General features: G+C 21.8%; 7 protein-coding genes across 7 annotated transcripts; 6 read left to right on the top strand and 1 right to left on the bottom strand. All coding sequences in view use genetic code 6, as the record gives it.

Moving 5' to 3' along the window:
• Positions 1 to 411: 411 nt before the first annotated feature.
• Positions 412 to 2,068, bottom strand: TTHERM_00218680 (hypothetical protein; the record flags this gene model as incomplete). Its single annotated transcript, XM_001020540.2, has 3 exons — positions 412 to 1,117; positions 1,237 to 1,937; positions 2,021 to 2,068. 3 exons carry the CDS (start codon positions 2,066 to 2,068, stop codon positions 412 to 414), a joined length of 1,455 nt encoding a protein of 484 aa, XP_001020540.2.
• A 998-nt stretch (positions 2,069 to 3,066) lies between these two features.
• Positions 3,067 to 4,063, top strand: TTHERM_00218690 (autophagy-related protein; the record flags this gene model as incomplete). Its single annotated transcript, XM_001020541.3, has 3 exons — positions 3,067 to 3,212; positions 3,296 to 3,525; positions 3,582 to 4,063. 3 exons carry the CDS (start codon positions 3,067 to 3,069, stop codon positions 4,061 to 4,063), a joined length of 858 nt encoding a protein of 285 aa, XP_001020541.1.
• A 4,193-nt stretch (positions 4,064 to 8,256) lies between these two features.
• TTHERM_00218710 (hypothetical protein) lies at positions 8,257 to 9,939 on the top strand (the record flags this gene model as incomplete). The annotated part of the gene is made up of 1 exon (XM_001020543.2): positions 8,257 to 9,939. Exon 1 carries the CDS (start codon positions 8,302 to 8,304, stop codon positions 9,937 to 9,939), a length of 1,638 nt encoding a protein of 545 aa, XP_001020543.1. The 5' UTR covers positions 8,257 to 8,301.
• A 3,056-nt stretch (positions 9,940 to 12,995) lies between these two features.
• TTHERM_00218720 (hypothetical protein) lies at positions 12,996 to 13,886 on the top strand (the record flags this gene model as incomplete). The annotated part of the gene is made up of 1 exon (XM_001020544.3): positions 12,996 to 13,886. One exon carries the CDS (start codon positions 12,996 to 12,998, stop codon positions 13,884 to 13,886), a length of 891 nt encoding a protein of 296 aa, XP_001020544.2.
• A 1,735-nt stretch (positions 13,887 to 15,621) lies between these two features.
• On the top strand, positions 15,622 to 16,157 carry TTHERM_000218739 (membrane protein; the record flags this gene model as incomplete). The annotated part of the gene is made up of 2 exons (XM_012798731.1): positions 15,622 to 15,913; positions 15,976 to 16,157. 2 exons carry the CDS (start codon positions 15,622 to 15,624, stop codon positions 16,155 to 16,157), a joined length of 474 nt encoding a protein of 157 aa, XP_012654185.1.
• A 1,156-nt stretch (positions 16,158 to 17,313) lies between these two features.
• TTHERM_00218740 (membrane protein) lies at positions 17,314 to 18,088 on the top strand (the record flags this gene model as incomplete). The annotated part of the gene is made up of 2 exons (XM_001020546.1): positions 17,314 to 17,851; positions 17,907 to 18,088. The coding sequence occupies 2 exons, from the start codon at positions 17,314 to 17,316 to the stop codon at positions 18,086 to 18,088; spliced, it is 720 nt and encodes a 239-aa protein (XP_001020546.1).
• Positions 18,089 to 18,803: 715 nt separating this feature from the next.
• Positions 18,804 to 27,902, top strand: TTHERM_00218750 (E3 ubiquitin-protein ligase UBR4; the record flags this gene model as incomplete). Its single annotated transcript, XM_001020547.2, has 15 exons — positions 18,804 to 19,465; positions 20,687 to 20,973; positions 21,036 to 21,190; positions 21,305 to 21,867; positions 21,932 to 22,067; positions 22,165 to 23,127; positions 23,194 to 24,786; positions 24,846 to 25,067; positions 25,123 to 25,500; positions 25,573 to 25,975; positions 26,029 to 26,180; positions 26,260 to 26,865; positions 26,932 to 27,185; positions 27,236 to 27,686; positions 27,747 to 27,902. The coding sequence occupies 15 exons, from the start codon at positions 18,804 to 18,806 to the stop codon at positions 27,900 to 27,902; spliced, it is 6,981 nt and encodes a 2,326-aa protein (XP_001020547.2).
• Between the last annotated feature and the right edge of the window lie 17 nt (positions 27,903 to 27,919).

The raw sequence follows: 27,919 nt of genomic DNA on the forward strand, positions 1-27,919 counted from the left end.
GATTTTTATTTAAATGTATCTATCAATTAATCAACCTATTAGCTATTTATTTATTTGTCATACATAATAAGGGCTATGTTAATTTTAACATAAGAAGATAATTGTAAATTATAAATGGTATTTTAGAAAAATTAACTTTTCTCAATAACTTTATCAACAAATAAAAAACATTTAAAAATAAATTTAAATTAATATGAGGAATCATTACTATGATGCTATTTTTTTAATTAATTTTAACATGCATTTTAGTAGAGAAATTTAGTGAGTGAGGTAAAATATTTATTATATTTGTTTTTATTTTAAACATTTATTATTGTATTATTATGCTTATTTTTACTTAATTTTTTTTAATTATTAGTGGTTATTATTAAATAGATAGGATTACAAGTTTAAGTTTTTTGAGTAATATTTTCAAAAAAGTTATAGCATTTTATTTGCTTGGTTATTGCTTCTTGTATTTGCCCTTACATCTGAAGTAGCTATTTTTGCTTTACGTTTTCTTCCTTTAACGTTATCTTCCTCGTTATAATCTTCATCTTTTTCTTTTTCTCTTTCTTTCTCTTTTTCCCTTTCTTTTTCCTTTTTGAGATCAGATTCGTATTTATGAGTTTTTTCAACTTATTTTACATATTCTTCCTCAACATCTTTAGATTCTGGGTGAAAATATTTGTTCAATCTTGTTTAAATATCTCCATAACTAACAAAAACTTCTTCTATTTAAAATATTGTTTCAACCTTTTGCTCTTCATAAAGATCTTTGAAAATATTTTTTATGTGCTACTTAATTTCCTGCATTTTGACTTAAACTCTATCTTTTTTTTGTTAACTTCTCCTTCTTTGCTCTTTATGAACCTTGGAAAGTTTAAAAACTTTACTTATATAATCGTAAAGCACCTTGACCTAAAAATAATCTAAATCCATTTGGTTTGATATATAAACAAAGTCAGAGCCCTTTTATGTAACATGCTAGAAAAAGGTTAAAAGATTTTTCATCTTAATTATAAATGTGTTTCCTAGTGCTAAATGAGTTTCATAACCTTCATACTTCTTAGGAATCATTCTAATATGTTAAATCTTATTAGATGGAGGCTGTATAGCATTTTCATTACAACAATTACTAATTTTTATTTATAAATATAAATTATAAATATTTCCTCAAAATAAATAACCAAAAATTTATTTTTGCTAAATTCATTTTATTATATAATATTGTAATATAAAAGATCTAAAATATACTCTTTCAGAGGATAGTACAACTTAATAGGAAATGTAGCCTTAGGAGGAAAGAAAGATTACTACATTTCAACAATATTTTAAACATTTAATATATGACTGAAATTATGCTTGCTTTCAAAAGGATCTTATTACACTTATTTATTCTTTTTATCATAATTTGTAATGCTTTGTAAATCACGTTTAAGCTTCTATTTTTGCACTTAACCTGTGCCCTTTCCATTTTATTGCTTCTCTTCATTATTTGATGGTTTCATTTAATTGTATAACCACAAAGTCATATTGTGTCTTGTACGATTCAAATAGAACCTCTCTCTAAGTAAATCTATTTTAACTCTCTTCTTAATCTTTTTTATTATGTTAGGCAATTTTATTTCTGTATTTGCTGCATCTTAATTGTATATTTCTTGGTAATTCTAAGGCTATATGTCACTATAAACTTCAAAGTGTGCAAATTTGTTTATTAATTTGAGCTCTTAATGTTCTCTTTTTTCTTCATCAATCAAATTATAAAAATTAGTCTATAAGCTTAGTGTATTTGAACTAAATTCGTTTCTCATATTTTCGAGCTAAGGGTTATCGAATTAAATTTATATATTTTTTTTGATGTTCGTTTCTTTTAAAAGATTGCTGATAATGCTTTGCATTTCCGTGATAGGTTTTGTCTCCTTAATAACAAAATCAGAAATTTTACTACTCAATAACTAAATTTTATTCCCAAAAAATGAATTAAATGAGTATTTTACTTATAAAGTTGCTTAAACAGTCAAGCAAACTTTGAATTTACTATGTTATGAGTAGGATGTATTGGCATATCATTAAACTCCTCAAGCATTTCAACTATTTAGATTATAAATAAAAATCCCTTTACTTAATAAACCTGTAGTATAATTGATTGAAATAATTAATAACTAACAAAGCATTATTTTTTATTATATATCAATATAATATATATAAAAAAGCTTCTAATAATTTGAAATGCACATACCTACCTAAATTTAATTTATAATACCAAAAGAAACAATCATATTCAATAAAATAAGTTAATCTATTTGATTCAACTCTTGTTAGATTTTATATAAAAAAAGATAGACTAAATCATTTGGTTGATTTTTCTGATCCACACATAAAATAAAGAGTAATTATTAATCAATTCAGATTTTATTAAAATATATTTATTTTTTTTTAAACTTTGATTTTCAATATATTTCATTTTTAGAAATTAATTCGATACATAAATTTTTAATTTTAATTTTTTAAAAAAATAACTTGAAGATTGATTAAAAAAATTAAAAATTAATTTTGAATAAAAAACAATAATTTTAAAAAATAATTGAGATTAAATATTTTATTTTTAAATGATAATAAATAAAATTTATTTATTAATTCAAAATCACAAAGAATTAATATTATTTCTCTTAAATTTCTATTAATTATTATTAACAATAAAATTTTGAATCAAAATTTACAAGAACAATTTTTTTTAAAGTAAAAAATTAATGTATTTTTAAAGATTTTAAATTATAAGTATTTGGTTATTATTCTTTTTATATATTAATCTAAGATAAACAAAAATTTGTTTTTAATAGAGAATTTGATTAAATATATCAAATAAATACAGAAAGAATTACTTGGTTTTTAATAAGGTAGACGAGTAGTATTTATTGATTAAAAAAGATTTTTTTTAAAACAAATCTTTAGCTTTTAAGTTTTACGTTTTTAGTTTTAAAACAAACACCATAAATACAAAAAACAAAAAAAAACAAGAAGTTTTTATCAATATTAATTATCAAAAAAATTATAATTTGTGAAAAAATAAATAAGGTTTTAAATATGAGAAACACAAATAGATTATCCTAAATACTGTTTATTTTAGGAGTACTTTCTTTGATAGCAGTAGGAAAAGAACTCCCATGTTAATGGTAAAGTCCATCCACAGGTGAAAAATATGATTTTTCTTCACTTTACAAAAAAGACGGGTAAAAAATTTAAATTAAAATGATAATTTACTAAAAATGATTAAATGTGATTGAAAACAAACAATATTCTAATATATAAATAGATATCAAATCAAAGATAGCTCTAACACGATGGGAATGTTTGATTTGTTTTACGTAACCAATGTCTGTGAAACAGTTGCCTGCCAAGGTGTTGATGTTAGTGTATACGAAGGATTATAAATCTTAGGAGAAATCACTTAAAATTGTGATATTATGACAAACGCAAATGAAATGAATTACGATTTTGTAAATAGTGATAATCCTAAAGTAGGTGTTTAATGGACTTATAGAGGTAGATTTTAAAATATTCAAGGGATAATAATTTTAATATTAAAATTTATATAAAAGGTGATACTTGCATTTTGCCACCAACTATAAGTTATGATGATTAAGGAAATATAAAAACTACACCAAATGCTTCTACAGATATAAAAACATCTACATTTTAAGTTATATGTTCTGAGGATTAAAGTTCTAATTGGACAGTTGACACTACAGATTCCTGTCACTTAAAGTTTACTATTCAAAGCCCCTATGGATGTGAAGGAGCTGCAAGAGGGTCTTATTAAAACTTTAAAATACTTATCTTCATTATTCTTTCTGCAGGTATCTACTTCGCAGTAGGTTCTTATATTAATAAAAGAAAATACGGTTTAACTGGTGTAGAGTCTCTTCCTAACCATGGTTTCTGGACAGATTTTCCATACTTAGTAAATGACGGATTTAAATTAACACTTCTTAAAACTACTTCAGTAATAAGATATTTTAAGGCAAAAGGAACAACTTCATCTAGCGAATAATCTAGTACTGGAACTTATAATACTATTTGAATAAAATACTTTTTTTTTAACTTATTTTTAAAATATTTAAAGAAATTGCTAATAATATCTTTATTTTATAATTTGTTGCTTAAAATTGAATATAACTATGCATTATTCAAATTAATTAAATAATACTTTTGAGACACTTAATTTTTAATAATTTTCAAAAACTGCCTTTACTCAATGAATAATAAACATATTCATTTTAAATAAAAAATCATTTTTAATTTTTCTATTTTTAGAATTTAATTGTGTAAAATATAGTTGATGTGAAAATATAAATAAATTATCTCTCTAAAAAGTAATAAATAAGTTTATTATTAATAATAATTATAGTCACATTCAATCTATTATTGATCACAAGTAATTGAAATTTTTAAAATAAAATAATAATTTTCATGTTTTTTTATTTATGTAATTATCATGTTTATTTAAATTTACATACAGCGCTTATTAATAGTTATTTTATCCCATCAACATTAAATTTTCTAAATAATCAATAAAATTTTTGCTAATTAGTTAAAAGCTTATATTTTTCCATCACATTTTAGTTTTCTATATAAGTTTTTTGTATAATCAATAAAAATTTTGTCAATTTGCTGAAAGATTACTTTTCTTTCATCACATTTTAGTTTTTTTATGTAAATTTTCTATATAATCAATAAAATATTTGCTAATTAGTTAAAAGCTTACATTTTTCCATCACATTTTAGTTTTCTATATAAGTTTTTTGTATAATCAATAAAAATTTTGTCAATTTGCTGAAAGATTACTTTTCTTTCATCACATTTTAGTTTTTTTATGTAAATTTTTTATATAATCAATAAAAATTTTGTCAATGAGTTGAAAGCTTAGATTTATTCCATCACATTTTAGTTTTTTTATTTAAATTTTCTAAATAGAATATAAAAACTATATTTAGGTGAAAGTTAACTTTTCCATGATTATTTAGTTCTTTTATTTAAATTATTAAGATAGTTTAAATAAAAAATGGTAAATTAATTGAAAACTAACATTTATTAATTCACAGTTTAGCTTTTAAATATATTTTCTAAATATACTATAAAAAATTTGTAAATTAGTTGAAGACTAATATTTGTTCCATTGCTGTTAAGATTTTTATTTGAATTTTCAAAACTATTTGAAAATTAATTAACTTGAGGAAAATAAAATAAAAAATGAATATTCAGAGTTTAAATCAAGTTAAAATTTTAATTTTAAAGTATATGAATTTAATAAAAAAATAAAATTATTTCTTTTAATTATTAAAAAAAATTAATAAATATTATTACTAAATAGTAATAAGCAAATTTAATGCCAAGAAAATATAATTAATTTAAAAAAGTAAATTCGCTCATTTTTAATGTAATTAAGAATTTTAAGCTTTTGAATTTTGTACAACATAATTACATATTGTAACATATTTTTTTAAAGGAGGAATGTTGTAAACTATAATTTATAGTTTTTTAAAAATTAGATGTTTTTTTTTTTAAATTATTTGTAATCTAATTAAGTTGAGCTCTATCAATTTAAATTTACTGGTTTAGATTTTTAAATTTTTTTATATTTGTTTTATTTATGAATAATTTTTATCAAGGATAGATAGTATTTAATTATGAGCGTAATTTATATTCAAGGAACTAGACAAAAACTTTAAAGGTAAAATTGGTTTTTAAGATAGAAATATCTAGAATTACTTGCAAAAACTATTTAAATTTAGTTAAAAAAGCTACTAATTTGGAAAATTCAATATTATCCAAGTTTTTTAAAGATTATTTTATTAAACTAAGTAAAACTTGTATGAACATCTATAAATATAGTTTCTATAATTAAATTAAACTTTATTTGCATAAATAAATATTTAAAGTAAAATCATTATAACTTTTTATATATTCCTAATAAACAAAGAATGTATTTATTTTGATAATATTTATTATCAATTTTAAGCTAATATAGAATAAAACAAACATAAAGTCATTCAAATAGATAATTTTACAATCTAAAAAAAATAATAATTGCTTTTTACTGCTTAAAGATTGCTTGTATAAATCAGAAAAATCTAGATTTTCTGCAATATTTTTTTTCTAAATTAAAGATTAATCAAAAAAAATTAAGGTATTAACATCTAAATATTAATGTATTATTTAAGATAAAAATTCTTTTTAATCTTAAATAATTTAGATTAAATGTAATTCTTTATCTTTTACTTAAGTTGTATATTGCTCATAGCTGTTTTATATATTTAAATTTAATTTAATTAACATATATAGATTATAACCACAAATGTTCTCGCTTTTTTACTGTAAAATTATTAAATGTTATGTTGTAAAAAATATTGATAAAAAAGCATTAGAAATAAAATTTTTTGAGAGATTAATGAATAAATCAGATTTTTTTTTTTTTAAGAAAAGGAATAAAAGATAATAGCATAGTATTTAAAGTCTTTTTATATATTTTTAAATACCTAAATTTGATCAAATAAACATAAGAATTCTCAACAAAATATTTTTAGTTAAAGATATATTTAATGAAAAAAATTCATAAAGATTTAAAATTAACAACATTTTTAAGTAATAAATAAACAAAATTATAAAAACCCTCTTTTTAATTACCATTTAGCTTTCTTTTTTACCTCAAAAACCTATAAAAAAATTAGAAACAATCAGACGCTAGCTATGTGTAAGAACTGTTTCAATCCAAATATATACAAAATATATATTTCTAGTAAAAAGAAATGTAAAAAAATAATATTTTACTTTAATAGTATACTGATATTTATATTTTTTATTCATTTAATAAATATTAAACCTTATCAGAATATTTGTAATAGAGAATAAGAAAAAATTAGCTCTTTAAAATTAATGTAAGCAAAAAATTAAAAATTGATGTAAATTAAATTTTTTAACTTATGTAAATTGCAATTTTTTTAATTTGTGTAAATTGTAATTTTTAAAAATAAAAAAAATTATTTAATACGCCATTTGAAATTTAAACTCATTTTATCTTAAAGTTATTTAAAACTAATATAAAAAGAAATATCTTTTTATGCTTAAAAATATTTAATTTCACCAATTCTTAATTCAACTTAGCAAAAACAAACTCTTTATTCCATACTTTTACATAAAAAGATTTCATTCTTTTCAGTAATTTCTTTATATTAGGAAATAATTAAATTTTTTTGGTAAATTTCTGGAAAAATTAATTAAAAAAGAAATTGTTTGATTTAGATTAATTCGTTTTTTTAAACTTATTTTAGGTTTTTTTTAAAAAATGAAATAGATATTTTTAAATAATAAAACAAATATTATGAAATAGATTTATTTTCACCTGAATAGTTTCAAATCTTTGTTTTCTAAATTGATACTATCAAAAATATAACATTTATTTATGCTTAATTATCAAATGTAGATCAGTAAATTATTTAAATTTTATAAAATAATCAATTTATGGTAAAAACTTCTTGATTAGAATTGCCACTAGATTGAGTTATTTACAAAATTTAATCAACTAGCTGTCTACATAGATTTTTAATTTTCAAGCCTACTAAATTATTTGCTCTATTTACTTGATTAGCTAAAAATAATTATTTGATTTGTTATTAAATTATTGAAGTTAAAAGGTTAAAATTTCAAGTTAATGTATTACATATTTTAGAGATTAGTTTTTAATTGATTATTTGTTTGTAAAATATATTTAATTTACATTATTCAATTAATATATCTGAATAGAAATTTAAATATATATATATAAATATATTATAACTTTATTTTATAAGTTTTACTATGATAACTGTTAAATAAAAAGGTATAAGCTATTTTCTATCTATTAGAATTCTAAATAAAATAAATTAATTATTTCCTAATTGATATATTCTAATAGAAAAGCAATCTTAGATATTCACACAATATAAAACTTTATTGAATGAATTCTTATTACACTATTTATCAACATTAAAAATAGTTATTTGTTATCTTGTTTACCTATTTAATTTCATACTTTGCTATAGATAAAATTTAAGAGCATAAAAAAAAGCTTTACTTTAAAAAATGTAATTATACAAATTTTAAAGTAATAATGTACTTATGAATTTGGGGTAATAAATTAAATAAAACAAAATATACTAGTAACAATTTGATAGAATAAAAGTTGAGCTGCGCAGGAAAAAAGATTTATAAAAAATATATAATCAAATTAATTAATTATTGAAATAAAAAATAACCAACAAAAAATAAATCCTCTTTAATCAAATGATCAACAAAAACTAATCTAGTAAGAGCTAACATTCTCCTTAAAGTTGTACAATTAAAGCTTAGGAGAAACGTATGCTTGACTCATAAGAAACTAGTTTGACAACTATGGATACTATTGATTCTCCTAAAGAATCTTTAGTTAATAATTAACTAAGCTTAAAATTTTTTTAAGCAAATGTCAGTAGTTAAAAATTGTAGATTGCCTCTTAAAAGAGTTTAACTAATAATAATTTTTCTAATAATGCTTTGTTATGTAAAAGCTACCCCATTAAAAATTTAAGCAGCTAAGAAATATTTTCTTTCTCAAACAATAATGATTAAATACCTGCTAAGTAAGTATTATCAACCTAACTTTACTAATAATGCAACAATAAATCTAAATAATAACTAATAAATGAGCTCAGTTTATATAAATTAACTTAAATTTAACTAAAAAATTAATTACTTGCTATCTAAGATAAGAGCGATGATTAAGAAGAAGATGACGATAACTCTGATGAAGAGGAAGAAGAATATTCTATATGGGATGATGATGAGTTAAGAAGTATGGGAATAGATACTAACTTCTTCATTGATATAAGAGGAGAAGAATTATCATTCTACCAAATGTATAGATTGCGCTCTTCTCTTTATCAACCCTTTTATATATCGCGTTTAGACACAATAAAAGAAGCTTAAATAATTTCATCTCATTATGGTTAAGAAATTCCCATTAATGACTTGAGATCTCAATAAATATATCTAGATCAATTTTATTTGATATAAACAAAAGAATTTCCAAGAAATCCTAAGTTGAAAAGCTCTTAAAATGTTTCTAATCCTGTTAAATCAGATTAAAAATGTTTCACCAAAAGGATTTAAAGAGTATATTCAAATTTCGAATAAAATGATAATGCTCCTAGTAAATAATAATATAATTAACCAAAAGTTAGTCATTAACTTAACTCAACAAAATTAAATAAAAAAGAACTTTCCTAAAAATAATCAAATGATCTACAAAATCAGGAAAATCACTCATTAATTACCCAAAAACTAACTGAAATTAATAATGCTTATTCCTAACTCTAAGATATCCCTCTTAATTAAAAGAATAGATCTTAAAGAAGGTAAAAAACTAGTATCGATTAAGAATAAGCTCTAAAATTAATTTAAGATAAGAAAATCCCAATAAAGCAAATAAAACTTTATGAAGGCAATTTTTCATAAATTAATATCATCTCCAATTAAAGTCCCTCTGCAAATAACTAATTAAATTAACTAAATGATAACAAGAATTAAGCTAATTTGTTATAGTAAAAAACAAAAATCACTAATTAGACCCAAGTTAGCAGTGAATAATTATAAAATAGCTCATAATTATAATAATCAAGAGAATCAAGTATACAGAATACTGCTTCATCTGTGCTGTCATATCTTAAAAGAGTTATTTACTACAAAAATAATTAAGAAGAGTAATAAATCTAAAGAATTCCTAACTTAAAATAAAATTTGGTTGATCAAAATTTATCTTCTCCAAGAAATTAAAAAATTGAAATAAGTAAATTGAATTCCAAACAAGACAAAAAATTACAATACGAAAAATTTTCCTAAAATCATCAAATATAATAAAAACTTAGCTCTTAGCTTGCCAAATGAAAGTTTTAGATTTTAAATTCATTAAATTTATATTAAAAAATTATTTATTTAAACGTTAAAAATTAATAAATATAAAATTTTTCCTAAAATAAAAAATATTATTTAATTATTTATATATAATATATGCATACATATTTTATTATTTGTATAATAGAATCAATTAATTTACTACATTTAAAAATCAATCATCAACTATGAATGTTATTTATTTATTATTAATTAACTAATTTCTTTACTTTAAGTTATTTGTTTTTTAAATTTTACCATCAATTTTTTTAATAGATAATCAATCACATTCCAAACAAAATAAAAGAAAAAAATTTGATAAACAAACAACTATCAAATTAAAAAAACTTAATAAATAATTTTTTTATAAATAGCCAATAGAAAAGATGTAAACTATTAATCCATATTATGGCTTTTATTTATAATTTGTAAAAGAATTTATATAAGACATTTTCTTTATTTTGTCAAGAGTTTGCTTGAAAATGAAATTCAGCCATAATATTTTAGCCAAAAAGAAAATTTTTATCAATAATAACATTTTTAAAAAATCTATTTTATTTTAAATAAGTAATTCATATGTTAGTTTCTGAAAATGATGCTTTGTTTATAGAAAATAAAATTCACCAGCCCTTATTTATATACCTTTATTTAAAATAACTCCTATAATTATCTTCATTTTTAATATTCAAGCATTATAAAATTGAAATAATATATTACACTCATAGAAGTAAATTTTTTTAGATGAGTTTGTTTTATTCATTCACAATTATTTTAATTTAGACTTCGAACAGTGCACATTTATAATTAAATTAGAGTTATCATTTTAATGGCTCTGATTTAAAGTACTGTTATTACTCATTAAAAATGCCAAATTACTCCAAAACTTTTTAGAAAATATATAAGGAAAGAAAAAAGTTTTTTCAATTTTTTTTAATGTATAAAAGTCTAAATTTATGAGGAATCACAATATTATGCTTATTTTTTGTATAAGATATTTTTAAAAAATATATTTATTTAAAAAAAGCAATAATTTTTATTATGCTTAAAATAAGTTAATAATAATTTTCATTCAACTTAACAATAGTTTTGTTTTTTATCATTATTAATAATATTTTCAAAATTGAGAAGTGAATATGATCATTTTTTAAGAAGTTAATTAATATTTAAATTATTTGCTTTGATATCAAAAAAAAAAAAATTTAAAAGAGCTCCTCTAGATTATCCCCATAATTTTAACTTTTTAAAATATGCTTTTATATTTATTTGATAATGTTATTTCTAATTAAATTTTCGTCGATAAGAATTACCAGTGTTATTTATTTTGTACGTATTAACTTTATAAATTAATAATTATATCTACTGCTTATATAGATACCTTATAAATTAAATACGTCATTTATTTCCTTAAAAATTTAATTAAATTCCTTATCCTCTAATTTTTCTAATATTTTGCTGATTTTATATAAGATAAATCATACTTTTTTTAAGTATTTATCTTTCTTTCTGTCAATTACAATAAGCGGATTTAATTTATTACATTTTAATTGTTTTCATTTTAGTATTGATTATCAAACAAACTCAAAAAACTGGTTTATTAAAAAATTCAACATTAGGAAAGGTCCATTATTTTTAAAAGATTTCATAAAGTACTTTATTCTTTTATTTTTATTATGTATTAAATAAATAATAATATCCATTAAAAAAATATCTATAAATTTTTAAAAGGTACATTTATCGTTGTAGAAAAACAAAAGTCTATCTTAATGATTAGGATATTTACTTTCTATTTTAAAATACTAAATATTTATTTTCTTAAAACATGAATTGAAAAATAGTACAGTAATGCTTGATTTTTCGATAAATAAAGTATTTACTTAATTTACTATTTCTCCCCTTTAAATGATTATTACAGCTAGCTATAAGAAACAATTCTAACAAAGCTGGCTTAAATTTAAAGATTTACAAAAATCAAAAATTGAAAATTATTAATCTTAATTTTTATGTATTTTCTCAAAGGTGTCCCTATTTTACTAAATAATTAACTTTCTTTCTTTATTTGCTTACAATTTTCCTTAAAATATTACTTTTTTACTAAATTATTTTTAAATCGCCATAAAAAAAAGAAAAGAAATATTTTTTTAGTTCTATTATAAGATTGTAGAAAGAGCTCGTAAATTTTAAAGAGTAATTATTTGGATAGTCGCTTTAGTATCTATTAAGTAATCATTTTAGATACATAAAAATATAATTCCATTAGAGTCCTAGTATCTTTCTATATCCTTACTACACTTTTGATTTACGATATATCAATATAAAAATAGTAAAATCACACTAAAGTTATTTGATTGTTAATTAAAATATCTAACTATAAACAGTATTTTTATTTGATTAAATAATTAGAATCAAAATATTTGTAAAATAATTAAATACAAAATAAAAATAAGAAGAAAAAAGAGCTTCTCACTTAAATAAAATTATAATCATAAATACAAATGGCTCAAACTACTAACAGATTTTATTTAAAATAAGAAAAATTTGTAAAAATTGAATAAAAATCAAACTAAATGAAGTAATCATCCATTTAATTTGCTGACTCTCCTTGCGATTCTTATTTCCCAGGATCTCAATAATTTGGAAATTGTAGTTAGTTAAGATAGTCAATTTGTTCTTCTGCAGATACTATTGATACACCAACTGCCAATTCTTTCAACACTTTAACCTCTAAAAATTAATAAACTAACTCAAACAAAAAGCATCATAAGAGTATCATTCCATAAAATTTTACTTAATTTGTCGAGGCTATCAAATCCATTGAGAGTAAAAACTCGTTAGAAAAAAGAGACACTGATAAGCCTATCAAATAATAAAAAAACATTTCTTAAAAATAATTGTTAACAACAACAAATAGTAAAGAAAACCAAAACTTAGAATCCTCTGAAGATGAGGAGCACTCTATTTGGGATAATTCTTATCTTGAATCACAAGGATTTGATTGTAAAAATTTCTTGAACAAAGAAGGAAAATAATTTACTTTTTACTAACTTTACAGAATGAGATAGTGTTAATTGCTTGGAAATATTTCAGAAAAAACAACAATTAATGAAGTTTTTATAATTTCAGAACATTATAAAAAACCTGAAAAGAAATCTGAGTTAGTTAAATAGTAATAATACCTCTAAGATAACTATCAATTAGCTGATACTTAACACAGTTCTATTAATATTTAGAAATAAAGCTCTGCTTAACTGAGAAATAGTTAGTAAGATTAATAAATCTCCAATAAATTTAAAAGGTAGTATTCTCAGTAATCTACAGATTAAATTAAATATAGTATAAACTCTTCTTAAATTGTTTCTGAGCCATAAACTTCAAGAAATAACTATACTAAAAAAGATCATAATTCCCCTAAAAATATCTTCTAAAATAAGCAACAATACTTTTTTTCAAATAAACAGAATTTACCATAGATTGGTCAAAAGAATCAAAATAGTATATTTAAATTGCACACTTAAGTCATCAATAATAGTAACAGCGAATCAAATATTTTTGTAAATAATAGTACCTCATTTACTTAGACTGAAAGAAGTGTGAACAAAAAAATCTTAAAAATTTCTAATTTAAATGAAATAAGCTTAGAAGATCGCACCCCAAAACCAAAATAATAAATTCCCAATTAAAAAAAATTAATCACTTATCACTTGCAATAGAAAATAAAAAATTATGAAAAATAGTAATAAAATGAATGTGTAGACTTAAGTAAAAAGATACCCCAAAAAATTTAAGTAAAACCTTAACAAATCTAAATAGATTCTCCTTATCACTCTTAATCTAATTCTTCTTAAACTTCAAATCTTCCTAAATACTTTAACAAAACTTAATAACGTATAAAATAGTACATGCAAACTCACTCTTTTTGCAATTTAAAAAAGTTCAACATTTGAATCATACCATTAAACAAAATACTAAACATTTATTTATTATATTTACTAAATTATATATCTATCTCTCTCTATATATTTCTTTTGTTTTTATCCTTAATTATTTTATAAAAAAATTAATCAACTTTCTTATCTAATGATTAAAAATTATTCAATTTTTTTATTCACGTAATAAATTAGATCAAATCAGTTATTACGTCTAATTAATTAAATGTATAAAATAAAAGGTTAATAAAAACCATATTCAAAAAATAAAAACTATTTAAATGATTGATGTATATCAAATTTAGAACCAATATTTAAAAATATCAACACTTAATTGTGATTAAACTAAATCTTTTAAAATTTATCTCATAATTACTTTACACTTTATCGAATCTCTCGAAAAAAATTAGATCAATCAAAAAATTTATATCCCTCCTTAAAATTGTAGTAAAAGATAAAACAAATATTTTTGTCAACATAAAATTAAATATATTTTTAAAATAAAAATTAGTTACATTTTTCTCTCTAAAAATAATAAAATTTATAGTTATTATCTTAGATCCAAATTAGAATTATTTATTTTTATAATTTGAATTATTTTGTTTTATTAGAAGGTAATTACTCTATTAAATATTTTTACATATTCCTAAAAAACCTTTTATTTAAGAAAAATTTTTTTATTAATTTTATTAAAAGTAAATATTTGATGAACAATAATAATTTAAAAAAAAATAAACATTTTTAAAATTCCTTTTATTCAAATTATAATTTAGAGAAAAGAAATAAAAAGTTTAACTTTCATTGTTTTGTTTCTTTAATATTTAAAATTTTTAATAAAATATTTTACTAATAATTTTTAATTTTACATCAACATTAATTTATTAATAAATTTATTTCCTATTTTTAAAAGCTTAATTTATTTTCAAAAATTAAAAAAAATTCTATTTAGTTTATTAAAACAAAAATATTATAAATGAAAGAAAAAAAATAAAATTATTTAAAGAATATCTTCTGTTTATTAATATTAATTAATTGATTTAATTTTAGCATGAAAAATTTTAACTATTTTTTTCAAAAGTGTTGAAATAAATAATAGAAAAATCCAAAATTATATGAAATGTTTTTTTTAATTTACTTTTTTTATTTATTTTATTTTGACATTTGAAAATATTACTTTTATTTTAAAACAAATTAATTAGAATTTTTATTGTTTAAGCAATCTTTATTTAATTTGTAAAAAAGAATATTCTAAAATATTGTTTGCTTTATTAAAAAATTAATTGTTTTTAATTTACTCTTTCTGTTAATTACTTCAAATGATTCTATTTTTAATAATAATCAACAAACAAACAATGTTACAATCAAAATAATGTGAAAATGATTCCTGATAATTTACGAAGATTAAATAAATTAATCTAGAAATTATTTTAAAGTTTTTAAATTAACTAACTTTTACCAGAAAAAAATTATGATAAAATTTTAAACATTAAAAAATTAAACTAAAAATGAAATTTATTGAAAATTGGATAAAAAGTAAATACATTTACTATACATTAGCTTTATCAGCTATAGGTGTTGGCATGTATGGATTAACTTTTAGATAAGTTCGTAGCACTTGGTAAAGTCCTCCTTTTTCTTGGTAAGATAGACCTATCCTTGTTAGAACTCACTTTATTACTGGTCCTATTGTGCTGATTCTTGGAATATTTTAATTTAACTAAAACCTAAGACTCAAGCATCCTTCTGTCCATAGATGGATAGGAAGGATATACACTCTTTCAAATTTAATAAGTACTATTGTAGTATTTAACATATTTCTTTATAGTGCTTTTGGACTTGTTACTGTAATTAGTTTTTTCATTTTAAATGTCCATGGTTAACAACCTTGATAATTGCAATATACTATATAGTCATAAAGAAATGTATCATTTCTCATAAATATTGGATGATAAGAAATTACGCAATAACTTCCTCTGCTATTACTTTTAGAATCATTTTTAGTATATTTATACCAATCTTAGGTCTTGAAATTGCATATCAAATAGGTAATTAATTATAATTATGCATTTATAAGTCTTATTAATTTTTTACTTTTTGCAATAATTAGGTGCATCAAATTGCTTTTTTTGGAATATTATCTTGGCTGAAATAATCATCAAAAAGTTAAAATAAATACATAATGTAAATTAATCTAGCCCTGGATAAGCTACCTAAGTAGCTAATTCAGACATTATTAAAGGCGTAGATAAATCTCCATCAGATCCTATGAACTTATAAGAGTAGATTTGATTAAATATTTGTTAATAACTTAAAATTATGTATTGTACTATTCAAAGAAGTAAAATTATATATCATATATAAGGTAAATTTTAAATATTTTTGATACAAAATAAAAATTACATAAAATTAATTTAAATTTTAAAATTATTTTCGCAAACTAATACTTTTTGTTAAAAATAAGCCTATCGTAAATTTTTAGAAAAAAATTTTTAAAAATTATTTCTAATTGGCTTATTACGTACAGCAAATTAGTGCTATATTGGCTGGTTAAGTGAAAATCTTTAGCCTTTTTTTGTTTCCCAATATTTAACTATGATCTCTCATTGAACAAAAACTAAATTTGTTTTTTTCTGTTTTTACCTCTATCAGGTTTTTAAAAGATAATAATTCATACTTTAATTAAACTTATTTTTATTGTTAGTCTTCAATATTAAGCTGAATTATTCATTTATATATAAACTAACTCTTATTTATCAACTTATTTGAGTCCTCATTAATTATAAATGGAATTTGGGGAAAAATTTTATCATTAAAAATGAAAATTTTGATATAATAGCTTTTGATTGTATATAAATATTAATGTTTTTATGTTAGATTATATTTATTTATTAATTTCATTTTATTGAATTTTAAATATAGTTAATTAAGTAAATTCAAAGTTTTTTTATTTATCCTAATAAATTTAGAAAATGGTAAAATCAATAATTCCTTCTAAAAGCAGCTTTCTAAGGAAAAATTCTAAATAGATATATACATATTATGAGTTTACAAATATTAAAATAAAATGAAAGATAAATATTTTTTCTAGTTGATTATAAAATCTAACAAAACTTTTCAAAAAATTAGTTTTTAATTATAAGTTTTTATCTATTTTATTAAACAAAATCTTACAATAATAACAATACTTCCATAAAGATTATTTTTAAATTGCAATTTTTTATCTATTTTATTAAGCAAAGTCTTTTACACTCATTTGATTTCAAAAATGCTTCTTATGATTTCTGAAATTTTTATTAAATTAAAAAAAAATTTACATTGAAAATCTATGGAAAATAAATTCTGATGAATTTTGAGATATGATTTAATGGCTGTTTTTAAAGGGACAATTTACCAATCTCATAAAAATGAATAATCAAAATAAAAAAAATAAAATACTTAAAAATAAATGAGGATTATTGAAAATTGGATTAAAAGTAAACGTATTTACTATTCTATAGGTATTTCAGCTATTGCTGTTAGTCTATATGGACTCACTTATAGATAGATATCTAGTACTTGGAGTGAACCTTTTACATGGCTAGATAGACCAGCTCTCGCAAGAACTCACTTTATAACTGGGCCTATTGTTTTAAGTTTTGGAATATTTTAGTTTAATTAAAATCTAAGACTTAAATATCCATCTATTCATATTTGGATGGGTAGAATATACTCTCTAGCGAATATCATAAGTGTTATTTCAATTTTTACTATTGTTTTTGACTGTGCTTATGGACTTGTTCCTACAATTAGTTTACTTATTTTAAATATTTTATGGATAATATCCTTGGTTATTGCTATCTACTATATCGTTATAAATAAATGTATACTTTCTCATAAATATTGGATGCTAAGAAACTATGCCTTAACTTGCTCTGCTATTACATTAAGACTCCTCCTTGGTATATTTTCACCAATTTTAGGGCTTGAAATCGCATACAAAATAGGTAAAATATTATTATTTAAATATATTTATTTCTTTTATATTTCTTTAATATTTAGCAACATCTAATTGCTATGTTTGGAATATCATTTTAGCAGAATTAGTTATTAGAAAATTAAAGTAAATGTAATAAATAAATTAAGATAGCCCTCCATCAGTTACATAAGTAGCAAGCTCAGATATAACCAAAGACAAAGATAATTCTCCATAAGAGCCTGCTAACTTTTAAGAATAGGCATGAAACAATTTTAAAAAAAATAAATTATGTTTTATACTTAACATTTTTGCAGTTGAATAATATATATATTTATATTTCTAGAAATGTTATTAATTTAAAAACATAAAAAATGTAATTCCAAATTAAATATGATTTAAAACTATCAATTTAATTTTTAAATTATTATTTTTTTTAACTTTATTTAATCTTATCTGTAATTAATTAGTTGAAAAAAGTTTAATATATTTTTTTATATTTAAATAATTTCATACATTTTTTAATAAAACTCAGACAATTATAAATTCATTTTCTGATCTATCATTTTTAAATGTATTCTTGCCACCATTTAATTTGCTTCATATAAATTTGCAAATATTGATTTGATTTGATTAGGTTAATATCCTTTAAAAATACTAAAATTAAATATTTTTTATATATAATTATTTATATTTTATTATAAATAATAAATTTATCATTTATTTTTAAATTGATAAATATTATTTTACAATATTAGATAAGTATTTAGAAAAAACCCTCTTAAAATTGCTAATATGAATGGTCTTAAGTCACTCAAATAGAACAATTTTTAAAGCTATTAGAATACTAGTATTTTTTTAAATACTAAACAAAAATATTTAAAATCTATAAAAATTGATTTACAAGATAAAGTCTTTAAAAATATAAATTAAATAATAAATAATAATTAGAAAAAGTTAAACAAAATATATTAAAAAAGACTATGATTGAAGATTACTTCTAATTTCCTTTAAATGCAAGACCATCATAAAACTATATTGATCTATCTATTAAATCTTAACTTAAAGAATCTCAGATGTATCAAAATAAATGGCAAGTTAATTAAACCTATCTTTGCTTAGAATAAATTATATAAACACCGATAAATGTTTCTTGCAATAAACTGAATAGCTTAAGCAGAAGCAAAAAGAATCGTAGTAATTGCTTAATATAATAGAATTTTTAATTATTTTTAGATACATTATAAGCTAAAGAGAAAAAGACTGATGATACTTCTAATTAGTATTTAGAAGAATAAAGTGTAAATAAATAATAAAATAACCAAAAAGATACAAGTTTTGAAGTTAGTGAAATTGACGAAGAGGAGGAAGAGTATTCAATTTGGGATAACTCTTAGCTCGAAGAGTAAGGTTTTGACTCCAAAAATTTTTATAATAAAGAAGGTAAAGAATTAACATTCTACTAGCTTTATAGAATGAGATAATGTCAATTACTTGGACATGTGCCAATCGAAAAAACAATAGAAAACTTCTCTTTAATTTCTTAACTTTACTTAGAACCAACAAAAAAATCAGAGATATATGAATAACAATAGTATTTACTACAAAATTATAAGACTTAATCACATTCTAATAATAGAACGAAGTAAAAATAAAAATATTCTGCTCAAAAAGGGCTTGAAAAAAAATATAAAAAATATCTTGAAAAGAGTTTTTAAAATGAAAATTATTTAGTTTAGCAAAGTTAAAAATTATGTAAATCGCTAAACAAAACTAATTTTAATTCTAATATAAACTCTTTATGCTAAAGATTGTAAATTAAATAACTTAGTTATAAGGTTTTCCCTAAATCAATTAATAATAGAAATGAATCATTCTATATCAAAAATTATATCAATGAATAACTTGAATAAGATTTATATTATTCTTCTTAAGACTAAAAATTAACAAAAAAAATTATACAAATTTCTAATTTCCACAAAGAAAAAAAAACAATTTGAATAATTTAGAAGGTTGTGCTCAAAAAAGTATTTTAAAAAAGTAAAATTTTGCTTTTAATTCTAAAATATTTTATGTATTTTAAATGAAATCTCATAACACTTTGTGCCTTCTTTGCATACTTTTTTGGTATATTAGCTAATAACTTTATTATTTATCATTAAATTAAAATATCTTTTTGTATTTTAAATTAGATTTTATTTAATTTTAATAATTAAAAATTACAAAACTAAAAAAATTGCTATCAAAGTTTTAATTTTATTACTATCCACCAGTCCTTAGCTATACAATCTATATTTTATAATCTTTATTGTAAATCTTAAACAAAATTTACTTTATTTAAATAATTTTGAGCTTGATAACAAAAAATTATTATCATTTTTACTAAAAAGCTTTCATATAGATTTTGTAAAATAATTTTCCTTTTTGCAATTACTAAAATATTTTTAATAAAATAATTTATTTTCAAAATGCGCGTTTATATTTACAAATTAAAATAAGAGGGATTTTTGGACTGGAATTAATTTATTAAGAAGCAAGAATATCTTCGATATCAGAATTAAATCAAAAGAGATCAGAATCACTTTGTTTGGCAATTTAAATATATTTTATTAGACTGAGATATAGTATATAGAATCATATTTTTTTTGAGTTATCAATATTCAGAAACAAGATATTTATATTCGTTTATTATGTTAGAAAACTTTTTTTTCTTGAAGGATTGAAATGAGATTGAGCATATAAAGTTGAGTGTTGTATACTATTTATTAAAAATAAAATATTAGCTTTCTAAATAAATAAATAAGAAATAGTTTGATCAGCGCGTATAATATTTAAAGAAAATTGAATAATCATTAAAAATAAATAGCCAAGAATTCATTGAAGTTTCTTTACTTGTACACTAGTCTTTTAAAATGATTGAAGAAAAAAGTTTTGAGCCAGCATATTCAAGTTAAATCACTATTTCGTAGTAGCCATAAAAGCTTGATATAGAAGAACCCGTTATAAATTTTCAAGATACTACAGAACCTAATGGATGGGATCCTGTTACTTCTTAGAATTTAGGAAAGTTATTTGAGGAATTTTTTATTGACAACCAAAGTGAAGAAATCCGAAATAGCACTCTGCAACTACTCTCTTCATTGTGGATAGCAGGTATTCGATTATTCTCCATAAATTATGCTCATTTTTTATAAAATTGTTAATATAAATTAAAGGAAAGCAATAGTAGAAAGAAGAATTTATCAAATAATTTGAAGAAAAGAGCAAGACCTTGCTTAATTATGGCAAAAATAACAAAGAATTCTTTAAATTATTTTCATTTTTATGCAGCAATATTTTAAAGGATTAAAATGTAAAGCTTGCTTTCAAGGTAATGCTTTATATTTAAAATTTTCGATTAATGACTTTAATTGATTATTGACAAATGCATTTTTATAGACAAGCCAAAAAAATAAGATCTTAATTGTTTAAAATAAAAAAATAGGAAAAAATAAAAAGTTTGTTTACTTCTCTAATATAGATATTCAAAGAAGGGTTAAATTAGTTGGTCAATCATCCTGATCATAAATTATATTTATTTTTAGAGGATATTGTCGATGATTATAGCACATTTAAACCATAATACTTAGAAGCAAATGGTTGTTTAAACTGCTACGGACATAATAAATAAAATTCTGTCAAAGAAGATAAGTTAACTGTTTTATAGTAAGAAATGAGAACAGGAAATAATAAACTTATCATAAAATTAAAGAAAACTATGGAAATTTAATAAATAACACTTCCTCGTGACTCTGCCTATTAAAAGGCAAAGAAGAATTTTGTTAAATAGATAAATATTTATGTGAATAACAATTTATCCTCAGATATGAATGCTCTAAAAAGCGATATGAGTCTATGGAAGAGAGTAAAGTAATCAAATGTCGAAAAAGAAACAAGCAAAGAATATATTATTACTTTCCCTGTTCCTATATCTGCTAAATTCCTTTGCATTGAATTTAATATCACAGCAAAACTCCCTCCACAATGTTCAAGATGTCCAGAAGTTAGGTAACTTATTGAAAAGCATAAACTGAAATGTGTTTAAAATAAATTATATTATATTTAAAAATAGAGCTGAAGGATCTGGATTTTATTGCAGCTAGTGCTAATACAGTCCAATTATATAAGTCGAAAGCACTACACTTAAATATGTGCCAAGTTCATTCTCTGATATTATTGTTATAGATTCTGATAAGTCAAAAGAAAACGTAAATTTTTTAAATAAATAAATAAATTAAAATATCCATAATGGATAACTAAAAATCTAATAAGCCTAGAATAATTTATAATATTTTTAATAAAAAGTGCGAAGCTAGTATAAGCGAATATTCTTCAATCATATTAGAGGTTCAAAGAGATCTATTAAAGGAAAAATAGAAACTAAGGATATTATATGATAGATATTATGGAACTAAATGCAATAATTCTGTAGGTATTTTGTTGAATAGTGATGAATTAGATAAACTTTATTAGGAACTGATGACAAATATGAATTATTTGATGTCATATAGAAAAGCACTTGCATAGTATAGCGGTGTGTGTGAATAAAGCCTAAAAAAATAAATTTTTTAGAACTAAATCTTAGGAGATTAGCAGCATAATTGTTATGGCTGCCTTTAGTCTTTCTTAAATATATTCTTGACCTAAATAAATTAAAAGTAGAGTCTTATTCTTTTCCAAGAAATAGTTGGTGAAGAAGAAATTAAGTCATTTGTTGATGTTATTGAATAAGTTTACTCACAACAAGATTTTTATCCTTAAAAGATAACTCAAAAAGCGATGAGAATACACAAAAATATTTTTATGCATGCTTTCAATGATAAAAAATATGAATATTTAAACGCCTTTATTAATAATATCAAATAAGACTTGCTTGAAATGAGATAAGAAAATGCTCTAGTTAGAAAAAATGAAAATTTTTAAAATTTAAGGCTTAGACTAGTTGACTTGAGATTTCTTTAGGAGGCTTTCAGGGATTAAATTGATTAATTAAATGCTTAAGATAGCTTAAATGCAGAGGAACAGAGTATTTTAAAGAAATTTTAAGAGCTCTCAGGAAAAATTATTCTTTTAGTCAATTAAGTTATGCCTACCTTCTTCCAAAAAGGACTTACATCATCTCTAAATTTCCAGAATGACATTATTGTTTCTCTTTTAGAAATTATTTTATCTGAGTTTAATAATATTTTGCCTGGTGGCATTTATGAAAACAGAATTCCAACTTCATGCTAAAATTGCACTTCTATTGACCAAATATTTTAAAAAGATGTAAGAAATTTCATTTTTATTTCTAAACTTTATTATTCATTTTTTATATTTAAAAATAAAAAATAGAAGAGCACTGCTGATAAATTCTCAGACAGTTTTGAAAAAAAGTTTAATCCTAGGAATAATAGAATGCAGCATTAGAGCTTTAGAGATTCAATTTCTTTTGGAAATAATTCTTCATTCCAAGGATAATTCCCCCCTCCACCTTCTTCGTGGAGATAGTCTGACTTTTATCAATCTAGAGATAGAGAAGTGAGAGAATAAGTAATAAATCAGATGCTAGGAGGTACGACTCACGCTTCAGGAATATCTGGGTTTGATCGTCAGACTGGAGCTAACTGGGTTTCTGGTTATGGAAACTTTTTAAGTTATTAAAACCAACTTTAATAAACAGTTAATTAATCAGTATCAAAAGAATCTTATAAAAAAAAGATAGTAAGCAGCAGGATAAGTTAAGCATAGCAAGAAATATTAAACTTTCCAGTTGGAAGCCAGCTTCAATAATTTTAAATCCCTCCACCTTCTTAATTCCCTGGAGGTACTTCTTAATTAATTCCTCCCCTTCCTACTCTCTCAAATCATTTAGCTAACATTTTACCTCCTTAGATTAGTACACCTTCAAGAAAAACAGGAGGAGATTTAGGAAATAAAGGAAGCAGTTCTAAAGCTAAAAAGGGTTAACAAGCAAATTAAAGAAGTGATTAAGAAAGGCTATTAGAATTTATGACTCTTCTTATTGGCTGTACTGACCTGCCAGAATCATCTAATTTTTCTTCTTCTCATGGAATTCATCCAAAAATAATTTCATCAACTCATTAAATTATGGAAATTGAGCAGTTAAAAGAAAAGATTGAATAGCAAACTTAGAGTTTTAAAATTAAACCTGATAATTGGCTTCAAAACTGTATTTAACTATTTGATTCTAGAAGATTATAAGAACTTATACACACAATAATTCTTTAAATAGCTCACTTTAATAGCAGAGTTGCTTGTTTTTTACTTTTGCATGCTCTTCCAGATGCTCTTAGTAAGTAAGGTTCTTCAATGTGCTACTTCGAACTTTTTAAAGAGGTTATTTTAGTTTTGAATAGTAATACTTCTAAAGGCACTCTATAAGCTACAGCATCAACTCGCAAGCTCCCTGGATTGTCAATGATGCACTAGCAGAGCTCTGAAGATTTAGGTCTTTCACGCAAAGAACTAGATGAAGATGCAATTAACGAGGAGCTTGAGTATTTAGAAATTCTCTCTACAATGTTTAAAAATCTAGATTAATAATTGAAATCATATGCTTCTCTTAAAAATAAATAGTTAATCTCAACCAAAGAGTTCTTCATACAGAACCTTAATTCAGGCTCATCTCTCAACTATCTTACAAATCTGATTAAAATATTTATTGAAAATCCTAATATAAAGTAGGCATTTAAAAATAACAACAAGCTTTACATGCAGCAAATCATATCTTCTGTTGTCAGTATTAGGAAGTTCAAATACATTCTAAATTAAAATTTCTTTTAAATAGAATCTCTGCTTTCTTCTCTCTTTCAAGAATTGTAAAGCAACAGTATTAATGAAAAATAGAATTTCTTAAAGTAATTAATTACAGCTCTACCTTCAACCTCTAATGACCCATTAGGTTAAGAATTTTTGATGGAATAGGTAAATTTGTATATTTTTATCTAAAAAAATAATTTTAATTCTTTTAAATAATTTCATAGATTAACAAGATTTTAATCCCTAAAAAATTGGTTCCAAATTTAAGATTAGAAGTTTAAAGTAATTAAAGAGAATATTTGCCTTCAAGTTTGCCCAAAAAAGAAATATCAGCTAGTGAATTCGGTACCACAATGAATGATATTTTAATTAGAATCAAGTCTGAGCTACCTGATTCTTCTTGGGTCATAGAAATGCTTGTTGCAAACAAATTGATTAATAACAAGGTAATTTAAATAAATCTTTAAATTAAACTAATTTTTAAACTTTGTAACTTAAAAGGATCTTCCAATTGATTTAGTATATAAAAAAGTATGGGTTTAATCATAACAAAAAGGTGTTCCTTCAAATTAAATCGACTGGAAAAAATAGGTTTTAAGCAATCCTATGAAAATAGTATACAGAATTACAGGTTTCGATGGTGAAGCTCATGAAGAATTAGTCGACTAAATAGTAGATGAAGATTAATAAACATGCTCACAATTATCTAAAGTATTATTTGATTTATTTACAGATGAAACTGGAAAAGAAACTTGCGGTTTAGCATCTTTGATAGAAATAATTAAGTAAATTTATTCCGATCCAGAATAAAAATCTAAATTGTTAAGCATAATTACAATCATGAATATTGCATGCAAGCACTCTGAAGGTAGGATAAAGGTAAATAAATAATTAATATTTGATTTTAAAAAGGAGAATATTGAAACAAAAATTTTTTATTTTTATATAAAGGCACTTTAGTATAATGGATTAAGTGTGATATTAAAAGTTTTAATGAACAATCTCCCAAATATGAATGAAAGTGAGCCTGAAAGCTTAATCTAAAATATTTTTGAGCTCATTCATGGTTTATTGGAAGAATCTGAAAATACTAAGTTCAAAATTAATTAGAGTGGTATGGAGATCGAATCTATCTCTGCAGATGCCATTAAAGAAGAGGAGGAGGAATGCTTAAAGAATGTGATGGTTTGCATTGATAAAATAAATAAAATTGATGAAAAAGGAGGAAAAAATAAAAATAATCAACTTATTCAAGATTTAATAAGAATACTTCCTATATTGACTCATGATTATTTAAAGCCTTCATAATTCTTAGTTAATAATTTCTCATAAGCTATATAATTTGAAGAGGATTGTAAATATTTTATTCAAATCCTATAATTATAATTAACTTACTTATTTTTTCAGAAATAAAAAAAGATAACCTTGATAAAATTAATAAATATATTGAAATTGCTGAAAAAATTCCAGAAGACTTTTAATCTTTCAGAGAAGAAAGTATCAGATAAGGTATTCTCGAAAAAGCTACTCTAGCCTTTATGTCAGTTATTCCTGGATATGTAATGATTATTAGATGATCAATCAAAAATTTTTTTATTTTTAAAATTATGTTGAAATAAATATATTTTTGAAAAACAGAACTAAATAGATTAACCTAAAGCTAAGCTTCAAAAGAATTGTCTAAAGAGATGTCTAGCTGTCTTTATGGGATTAATGAAAGGTAATTTCCATGTTTAGACAATACTAAATGAGGCAGGAATACTTCATAGCATATATCAATTGGCAGATCCTACCATAAAAATAGATGAAGTAGGAAAAATTTCAGAAAGTTTGATTGAATATATTGTAAGCGAAAAAAATAATGTGGATAAAAATGTTTAAAATGACATTCTCAAGATTAAGCAAGAAGATGCACAAAAAAAGAAGGAAAAAGCAGACATGGTTAAAAAAAATCAATTATCTATGCTAACTAATAATGCTTAAAAAATCTTATAAAACTTCAATTTCAATGATATAGAAGAAGAATAAAGCATTAAGTGTGTGGTATGTTAGGAAGGTTATACTTTACGTCCTTAAGAGATTATGGGTGCTTATATTTTTTCAACTTAAACAAACATTGCAGATGAAAAAAAGCTTATGTATGACCCATTTAGTTACTCTGAAAAACCCAGCGTTACAAGTGCAACTTCATTTAATTGTATTCATTTAAAATGCCATTAAGATGCTGTAATTGCTGACCAGAATGTAAATAAATAAATAAATATATTTTTACTTATAAAAATAATTAATTAATAATTATTATCTTTAAAGTCTAAAAAACCCAAAGGTGAATGGGAAGGAGCTCTTATCCGTAACTCAGAAGCCAAGTGTAACAACTGGTTCCCTATCAAAGGTCCTGAGATTGAATAAAATTAAATGGACTAAGGCCTGAAAAAGTATGTGAAAGGAATTGGGTAACTTGGGTAAAACGGTTAATCTTTAGCTTGGATCCTAATTAACGATTTTAAAGGTCTTCTTATTAAGTTTTCAAACTAAGAAGATATTGCAAAAGAGACTAGGACAACGTAAATTATTTGATAGTTAAATTAAATACACAGAATTAAATAAAAAATAGATTCGAACATAATTTGAAGATATTCCCATTCTTTATTTCTACTGTTAGCTATGTCCTTTCATAAGAAGACAACAAAGAATTGCTAGAAAAAATGAATGTCTGTTTCCAAAAAATGCTAAATAAAGAAATCAAAGATGAAAGCAGAAAAGTAGAAATCATATAAACTTTCCTTGTTTCTTCTCTATTCTTGTTGACACCAGAAGAATGGAAAAACAGAGTTAGAAAGATATTCCTTAACAATATTTTAAATATATTTGTTACATCATATTTCAAGAATAATGCTGATTTGGATACAAGAGTTGCTAAATATGGATAATCAATATTTATTCTTTTTGCACTCATAAACATAATCTTTGAAAAAATTCATAGTAAAGCAGCAAGCGGACATTAAGGATCTCTTTTAATTTTATAACAAAAACTAGACGCTTATATTTCGAATAGCTACGACACAGTATATTTTTATTTATGAATTAAATATTGAATAATCTAATAATTTTTAAATAAAATTTAGTTAATTGAATAATTCTAACTTTTACATGGTGAGTACAGAGATAAAATAACTAAATTTACTAAAGTAAGTGAGTATTTAGATTATATTGGAATAAAAGATGAAATAATTTAATAAGGCGAGGATGTTACAGCAGCTCTTATTAAATATAAAGAATGAAAGAATAAATAAATAAT

Source organism: Tetrahymena thermophila (genome assembly GCF_000189635.1).
Source record: "Tetrahymena thermophila SB210 genomic scaffold scf_8254564, whole genome shotgun sequence".
Lineage (NCBI taxonomy): Eukaryota > Ciliophora > Oligohymenophorea > Hymenostomatida > Tetrahymenidae > Tetrahymena > Tetrahymena thermophila.